At 49.0% G+C, this 9,214-nt stretch overlaps 1 protein-coding gene across 2 annotated transcripts in view; it reads left to right on the top strand.

Annotated features, from left to right (window-relative positions):
• LOC115406830 (protein jagged-2-like) overlaps positions 1-9,214 on the top strand; it is a 53,799-nt gene that overhangs the window by 9,564 nt on the left and 35,021 nt on the right. For both annotated transcript variants that reach the window (XM_030117066.1, XM_030117065.1), the window contains exon 3: positions 8,686-8,743. In XM_030117066.1, coding sequence (XP_029972926.1) covers positions 8,686-8,743 — 58 coding nt within the window. The remainder of the gene's footprint in view (positions 1-8,685; positions 8,744-9,214) is intronic.

Below are 9,214 nucleotides of genomic sequence, written 5' to 3'. Positions count from 1 at the left end.
TGGTGAACCAGCTGATGAATCTGGAGTTACAGAGATTTGTATCCAAAGTCTACATGAAGTTGGAAAGCCTCTGACTCAGTTCTTGAAAATGTGTTAAAACAGAACAGAAGGTCAAATTTTACCTTTACACAGATGAGACCAGGAAAAAATGAACTTGATATGCAAAAATGTCCGGTTTGAAGAACTGGATTGAAAATATGAGTGTTGTAGTATTTCAGGCTACGTTTCCAAAGTCTTGGTCTTGACTCTGTCTCAACTCCTGACAGTCTTGGTCTTGGGATGCTCGGGTCGTAAAGTTGTGGTCTTTTCTTGGTCTTGACTCAGTCTCGGCTTTGCAGGTCTGACGGTTTTTCTGCCTTGAAGTTGTCAAAACTAGATTTCTCCTTGTCTGAACTGACTTTCCTTCACCTTGTGGAGGACTAAACCGAACCGATGGCACCAGTTCAGACCTGAATGACTCCAACCCCCCAGACTCATTAATCCACTCACCACAAGTACCGGGAACAGCGTCCGGCGTGTCGTAACCTTCGGTCCTGAAGGACCGGGCCAAAGTTCACCCAGGTTTCTCAACCCCTGCGGGACCAGGTCCTCTGCTAGCCAGCGTGTTCTGTAACCCAGCAGACCTCTCACACACTTCTGGACTCAGAGCGTCTCTGCAGCGCTCGCCCAGAGGGGGGAGAGGAAACATGCCGAAGTGGTCCAGCTGTTTCTGGAAGAGACCGACTGGAGGGAAACACGGAGACGTGAGGACTTCTAGCAGATTAACTGATTCTCAGACTGAAAGGTTCACAGAAAGTTCAAAACTCAAACAACATGCATTTTATGTGCGACTGCTACTACTTAGTTTTATTAACAGATCTTTTCATCGTTGTTTTTGCAGGATTTTAATTTTTTTCAACTTCTTAAAGGCATTGAATGACATGTTTGTCTGAGGTTGGCGTCAGATGCTTATTTGCACATATCCATTGTGAAAATAACAGAAAGGTGAAGCATTTTTAGATGATCAATAACTGATCTGGTCATGTGATTCCTTTTCTTTTTTTTTTTTACCTTAAAAACATAATTTGTCTCAGAATGCCTGCAGACCCTCTTGTCATCTGTCATATTTGTCAAAACCAACATAGACAAGCAAAAACCTTCAATTTCAGGTCCAGTTTATGGGATTTTAAACCTTCAAAACAGGATAACCAATCAGAATCCGAGGCCTGTTCTCACGACGACGATTTCAAAGTGAAAACTGAAAACCCTTGGTGCTTTTCTGGATTCTGTTTACACGGCAGCGGTGCTGGGATCCACGGGACTCCAGCGAGTCGTGGGTTTAGACGTCTGATTGACCAGAACGCCGGCGGACACGTCTCGGCCTCAGGCTGCTGCGGAATGCGTCCTGAAAACTGGCTGCTTGTGGAGGAGAGAGTGGATTTTCTCAGTGAGTCACCGTGGACTTTTACGGTCATGGTGGTTCTGAGTTTCACTCTCTCTCTCTCGCTCTCTCTCTCTCTCACTCCACTTTGTTTCCAGCCCTCTATCGTCCGTCTATCCGTCCATCTGAATGGGTCTCAGCCTCCTCCTCTCTCCTGCGTTTGGCTTCCCTCGTTCCGACATGAACGTCTTGTTCCAACATATCCCAGATCTTCACTTCTCTTTGTCTTAATCGCTTTCATGTTTTAGCATTTCTAAACAATATACCTGCATCTTTCTTCTAAAACCTCACAGCTCCAATTCCTGCGAACCACTTTTGTTCTTTCATATTTTCTAAAATGGGGTTTGAGGTGTAAAAATCACAGCTGTAGATGTTGAAGAAAGCAACAGTCAGCAGCTTCTGGAGTTTCTAGAATCTTTAGTTGTGACCAGTGTTTGTCTTCGCTGGACTGTTTTCCTTTTCGGATGCCGCATTTAGAACAAAATATCAATTTTTCCATTAGTTTGTTTCTGATTTTACTGGAACATTTTGATATCAAGCCGTTTTTCATTGTAGCTTAAATTCCTGGAAACATCCTTTAGGCCTCGTTTACGCGAAGTTTTCCAGTGAAAATGTTAAAATTTGGGGATGGAGGAGGGGCCGTGGTTGGACTCCATCGTCTGGAGTTAGTGACCGGCGCCTGTTCGATCCCGACGGAGCAGGTTCTGTGTGGGAACGTCTGCCAGCAGATGGACTTCGTGACTTTCCCAGCATGCAGCGGGCGGCAGTGGGGCGAAGCTTTCAGGGTTTGAAAAGTCACGCTTGCTTCGCGCCGGCTGATGGATTTAAGGTGGTGTTGTTTCCTGTGAAGGAGCGATTGACAGAACCCCGGCCGCCGCCGGCGGAGCAGCGGCGGCGCGACGCGACCCGCAGAGACAGAAATAGCTTTTCACGCGTTTGGTGTGGGAAAAGTGAATTGGGTCATTTCAGCACTCGGCATAAAGACCTGATTAGATTAGCCTGGATTAGATCTGCCGTCTGAAGGGTCCCCCCTGGGGGGGAGGGGGGGTCTTCTGTTAATAACGTGCTAAATTAACCATGGAGCTGCTCCCTGCCTGGAGCCACATGTTTTATTCATGTCAGCCGACTAACAGGTGTGACGTGACAGGTGTTGCTTTATTTTCTTCTCTGATCACGACTCCACAAAACTTGTTAATTGGGTCTCCGGATCTGTTTTTTTTTTTTTTTTTTTTTTTAGCTTTTCATTAAGAATTCCCTGCTGCTGTGAGTTTTCAGCTGAAGGAACATTTCACCTGCTTGAAGCCGTGAAGCCTTTTTCATTCGGAGCGTTGGGAGATTTTCCGCCCCTGCCTGCATTCACACCGTTTCAAGCAACTAAACCGAAGCTTTGTTGTGTTTCTGGGTTCCGTTTACATGACGACGATGGCCGGAGGAACCGAAAACACTCCGACTGTCTCCGTGGAAACGTTTTGACCTGAAGCGTTGTGAAAACGCGGCCTTGGCGACAGCAGTCCTCCTGATTCTGTTCAGATGCCTCCGAAATGCGATGATCCTCCGGCAGGAGCTGCTCCGCATGTATGATGACGGAAGCTGGGAGTGTGTGGAGGAGCTGCGGAGTGTGTGTGTGTGTGTGTGTGTGTGTGTGTGATTGTATTCTCGGTGGACTTGTGTGTCGCTGGCGGCTGTCCCTGCCCTGCTGAGGCAGTAATTTATTCATTGAACAGGTGAAAGCGGCGAGGAGTGGGCCGGCTAATGAAAACCCAAATCCCTCCGACTCCTGTAAATTGGTTAGGAGGTGTCAAGTGTCTCCCAGCACGCCCACACACACACACACACACACACACACACACACACGGGATAGACTCATGCGGTCTTCAGACTGGAGACAGCAGGGACGTGGCACTGAGACTGAGATCTTTGAGCGGCCCCCCCTTCAAAACAGTGCAAAAACACACACACACACACACACACACACACACACACACACACACACACACACACACACACACACACACACACACACACACACACACACACACGTGTCAGGCCGCTCTGAGACCGCGGGGGCTGCCCCATCTGTCTGCAGACCAGCGGCCGTGACATTTCGGATGGATTGCAGAGGGAGGATTGATTGTAACGATGTCCGCTGCTCGCTCGGCGGCGGCCGCTCCTCCTCCTTGGCGGCGGCGGCGGCGGCGACCGCTCACTCGGCTCATAAATCACGGCCGCATCGTCTCAAAGCGACAGACGGGAAGTCCGGCTCATCAGCAGGCTTTGTTCTCACAGTGACGCTCTAGGTTTCGGTTAATTCCACTGACTGGAGTGAGTTCCTTTGAGCCTCTTTGGCCTCCTTAAAGCCCTCTGGTGTCTCCCATGAGGGGCCAGACCTGCACTTTGAGAACCCTGGCTGCAGCGTAAACCTCATCTTATCTTGGTTTTTCACTGGTTTTCCAGATTTTTACCAAAATCCAAAGACCTGCTTGCTTATGTGCAGCTTTAAATGGGAACAGCTCTCCGTAAATCACATATTTGATTGAATTTATTTCACAGTATTGGGTCAGCAGGTAATGTGCCATGAAATTGTTGAGTATTGTGATAAAGATATGATCAGTACTCGATACAAACCCTGATCTAGATGATATATTTGTGAGTTGAGGTTTGTTCTGAGTAACTGTTTGTTGCTTTTCATGTCAATCTGTTAAAAAGCTTAATTCATGACAAAGTATTCATGGATTGCGTCCCGTTTGCACCTCAGTGTTTAAAGCGACGACACGCTGTTTGTGTGAAAATGACAGAACGGCAGACACACTGGAAATGGTGCAGTGAGCAGGTTGGACCAGCAGTTGGCGCTGTTGGGTGTTTTTGTACTGAAGAAGAGAACCAGAAACTCTGAACAATAACAATGGAGAACACGGACGTTCATAAGAACGCCAAGCTGGATTGTTACTGTCAACTCAAAAACTACCGAGTCCAGGAGAACGTGGACCAGAACCAGGAGACTTTCAGAAGTTGTGTAGCGTATTAACCCGTTACCATGGAGACAGAATCAGACTGTTCTTGAAAAGTTTCATTTTCGGTGGAATCTGAGCCCCGTTGCCGTGGAAACGGACACTCCTAGCAGCAGGAAGGTTTTCCATCGCCGTGGAAACGGGGCGGTTTGCTCTCAGGTTAAAGACGTCTGTTCAGAATCGGTTTCGGATCGGAGGACCTGCTTCGTGCTGGACGGTCACGGCAGCGGTTCTCCTGGAACCGGCGTCGAAGCAGACCTGATTTCCACCGCATGTCAGAGTGTCGTCGACTCAGATCTTCCTGAGTATCGGGGATGTGCGGCGATCCGGGGATCGGGTTCCAGTTCGTCCCGATCCTCCTCTGCATGAGACGGACTGAGTCTTGTCTCAGCTGTGGCTCTCTCCACAGAGGCCGTCCGGGCTCTCAGGGAGGGGGGGAGGTCTGGGGGGGTGAGACTGTGGAGGCGTCCTGCTCTTCCTGGGAGGTTCATCCCGTCGGCGGCTCCGGGCTCTGAACCCTCAGACGTGTCTGATTTGCTGTTAATCCGGTCTTCACGCCTCGGGTCGGCCCAGCTCTGAATTTAAAGGAAAATATCGGGGAGGCAGCAGCAGGATGTGGAGGTGCATGATGGGAGTTTTGGAGCGGTTTCATGTGAATTCTGCTCACTGTGTCTGATTTTCTGATGTGCCTGGAAACACTGAATCCTGACGGTCTGGTCGAAGCTCAGAAGGTTGAAATGAGAGTTGATGCTTAATAAGAACGTAAAATCTACAAGAATGCAAAACTTAAACACAACGTTAAAGGGATACTTCAACATTTTGGCAAATTGGCCCATTTAGCACAATTCCTTAGTCATTTCAAACAGCATACTTACTTTTTTTGTGAGGGCGAGCTGTTGTTTATCCAGAGGTGAGTCGGGGAAGGTTTTCGGGACGGACACAATGGAAGTGGATGGTATTTTTGTTCCCCCTCGTCAAACTCATCAAATACACAATCCAACAACCCCAAAACACTTTAGTGGACACGTTATAATCCGCACATTCACTACGCTGTGAAATATTAATGCAAAATTAGAAGATTGAGTTGTTTATGCGAAGATTGCTAAGACGGAACTACTTACTAAACATGGCGTCTGGGCGTAGTGATTTCAAAAGAAAAAGTAGTTCCCAGTATTTGCTTCAGTGTCGTAACACTACAATATTATTTGTTGGTGTTCCACAGCGTAGTGAATGTGCGGATTATAACGTGTCCACCAAAATGTTTTGGGGTTGTTGGATTGTGTATTTGATGAGTTTGAAGAGGGAGAAAAAAAATACCATCCACTTCCATTGTGTCCGTCCCGAAAACCTTCCCCGACTCGCCTCTGGATAAACAACAGCTCGCCCTCACAAAAACAGTAAGTATGCTGTTCGAAATGACTGAGGAATTGTGCTAAATGGGCCAATTTGCCAAAATGTTGAAGTATCACTTTAAAGAAAAAGTAGCAAAACTGATGCTGAAGCCACTTTAGAATTACAAAGAATACACAACACTCTCGCAATCAACACAAATACTAAAGCTACGGTTGTGATGCTCGGCTGCACTGATCACTGGAAACTCGCTAAATAAATGAAATCCATTTATTTCTCCTTTGATCAGTCATGATTCAATAACCTGCTTCATGCGAATCTCTTGTTAAACTCAGTGTTTCTGTCCTCTGTGTCGCTGTGACCCTTCCAGGCCGCCGTAGCTTCTCATGTCTGACTTGTTATTTTTCTCGCGGGTTTTTTTTTCTCCTCAGAAACAGAATTACCTTTTAAAGCGTAATAAAATGTCTGCGCCTCACCTCCACCTCTCCTTTTGATCCCTCCGTCTCCTCGCCTCTAATCTCCGGCCGCGCCACTTTGTAGCCTGGCCTGTAATCTTCCCCGCGGCCCGCCGTCGCTGCGAGTCAGAGCGGGGTCATGGGAACTCGCAGCTGCTGGCCCGGCCCCCCGCGGTCGGCGCACGGCGACTCCAGCGCCGTTTGTTTGCTGATGGCCGTGAAAAAAAGAGAACGGCGGCGCACCTGAAACAATCCGGCGCCCGAGTGAGAGGGGCGGCCGAGCGGGCCTGCTCTGGAAAGTAGGGCAGAGTGTGACGACGTGCTGGGCCTCCAACGTGCACGCCACACCGACGTGCACGCCACACCGACGTGCACGCCACGCCAGTGTGCACGCCACACGACCATCAGGTCCTTCCAAAGGAAGAGTGGAGCTTTCAGCACTGAAACTAATAATATTCAGCCATTTTCCTGGAGGCTGCTTCTGTTTCTCAAGCCCCGCCCCCTTTCTCCCATTGACCAATCACACCTGTGACTGTGCGTCTGTTTTTTCCGTCCATCTTGGCTCGCTAGAGATGAGATCCAGGTGCAGAACTTGGACCTTGTTCACGTTCAGGTCGTCTGTTTCCAGCAACGCGCTGATCAGAGACACTGGGAACAACTTTTTGAAACTGCTGCATCTCCGTCTCCATGGAAACGGGTGGAAACTGTGCTGCACGGCTGTAGTAAATAGTTCTGCTCAGTGGATGGATAATCAGAATTAACTTTTTCCCTGCAGTGTGTGTGTGTGTGTGTGTGTGTGTGTGTCACGTCTCTCTCATGCTCATGACGCTTTCACAGCCGTTTACACGACGGCGTTTCGGGTGAAAACACTGTGCGTTTCCATGGAGACTGAATCGAAACGTTTTTAAAAAGTTGCACCTTGGGAGTTGTTGTCAAAAAGCAAAACAGAACAAACGTTTCTAGTTTTCTCTTGAAACCGTAGATAAATGTTCTCTGTTCTTTGGATGCTTCGTGGTTTGTTTGACATCTGTTCAGGCGTCAGGTCGTTGTGAGGCGGCGACACTCGCCACTGCAGCGCCATGCCGCCTCAGACGTCCAGCGTTCATCCAACGTTTTTCCCCTTAACTTCGCATTTATGAGATCAGAACCGGAGGAGCACAGTGTGTGAAACTCAGCAGGTTCATCTGTAGAGTTGAAGTGTGTAAAGTCAGTGTGTGTAGAGTCAGAGTGTGTACAGTCGGAGTGTGTAGAGTCAGAGTGTGTACAGTCGGAGTGTGTAGGGTCGGAGTGTGTAGGGTCGGAGTGTGTAGTCGGGGTGTAGAGTCCGGGTTTAGGTTTCTAGGGTCCCTGGATTCATCTAATAAGATGCATTCCAGACTGATCTGTGACCCTGGATGACCCTGGATGACCTGTGTTGGAGGCTCACCTGTGCAGGTGGAACCTGGACGGTTTCTGTCAGAGAAGGAAACGTTTTGAGGGATGAATCGGGTGCCGCAGGTTGATCCTCCTGCTGGAGTCTCACATTGAGGCCGAGGAACCTGCAGCTGATCCCAGGTCAGTGTTCCTGCCTGGCTCCACGCTACGCTGCACTGGCTAACCAGCGCCTGACACACGGCGGCTAATCAGTGACAGCAGCGTGGGAAACGCAGCCTTTTTCCCACCGCGTGTGTGTGTGTGTGTGTGTGTGTGTGTGTGTGTGTGTGTGTGTGTGTGTGTGTGTGTGTGTGTGTGGGAAAGCATGGAAGTTACTCGTGTGTGTGTTTATGAGTGACAGTGTCTGAGTTTCTGTGTAAACTCTGCTTCTTGTGCCATCATGATCACCATGTGTCATCGTTAAATGGGCGTCTGGGTGGGAGTGTGTGTCGGCGTGCGTGTGTGTCAGCGTGCGTGTGTGTCGGCGTGCGTGTGTGCGTGTGTGCGTGTGTGCGTGCACATGCATACATTTCTGCCTTTGATTTCCTTTACTGGTGGAAACTAAACCAGTCCTGATTTACATGTTTTTTGAGGATCTTATCGGGCTGGAGCAAGTTTAAGTTGAACTATATTGTGTGTGTGTGTGTGTGTGTGTGTGTGTGTGTGTGTGTGTGTGTGTGTGTGTGTGTGTGTGTGTGTATGGAGCCTGTCCCACCCAGTCTACATGTTATATTGATAGTTTAAGGGCAGGATTTAGTTTTTTGATGGTGGGAATCGACTTTATGGTCAGTTTGTGAACCGATAATGATCAATGATCTGAGAACCACAGGACGCCACGGCCACTTAAGATTCACTGAACTATTAATGTGGAATTCATTGATTGATCAGTGAAGCCTGAAGCCTCCTCCAGGCCACGTTTGTCCCACGGACCGTATGTTTGACACCTGCGGTTGGAGGAATCTGGGAAACAGCCACAGAGTGTGTGTTTGTTTGTGTAGCGCTGTGCACTGTGGTGACCCCGCCTCCCTCTGTGTTTCAGCGATCGTACACGGTCATCGTGGAGGCGTGGGACAAGGACAACGGCACGCACAGCAGCGGTAAGTGAGGCTGGACGTCCCCCGTCCCCCGTCCCCGGTGGACGGCAGGAGGCGGCGGCTCTGTTCACACACACACACACACACACACACACACACACACACACACACACACACACACACACACACACACACACACACACAGCGGCGCAGACTTGCTCCAGACGCTGAGCAGAATGTTGTAACCGCCTGGTGCCAGCTCATTCCTGAGAGGAACAGAAGAATTCAGCTCGGAGCAGCGCTGACGGCCTTGGCGAGGACGGATTCCTCTGAAAATCACCTCAGTTCCACGACTAGACCAAGTTTTTTTTTAGAGTTTTGAAGGTTTTTACACTTTAAAGTCTGTAAACCAAATGAATTTCATTTATTAGTGTGTTCTCCATCAATCTTCTGATCGGCTTCTGACGGGTCAGGGTTCGGTTTCTGAAGGTGTCAGAGCAGAGTTTTGGTCCATGCTGTGAGACGTGTTAGATG

This window comes from Salarias fasciatus, chromosome 19 (assembly GCF_902148845.1).
Source record: "Salarias fasciatus chromosome 19, fSalaFa1.1, whole genome shotgun sequence".
Lineage (NCBI taxonomy): Eukaryota > Metazoa > Chordata > Actinopteri > Blenniiformes > Blenniidae > Salarias > Salarias fasciatus.
Note: the sequence above shows the minus strand (reverse complement) of the source record. Positions and strands in the feature narration are given on the sequence as shown.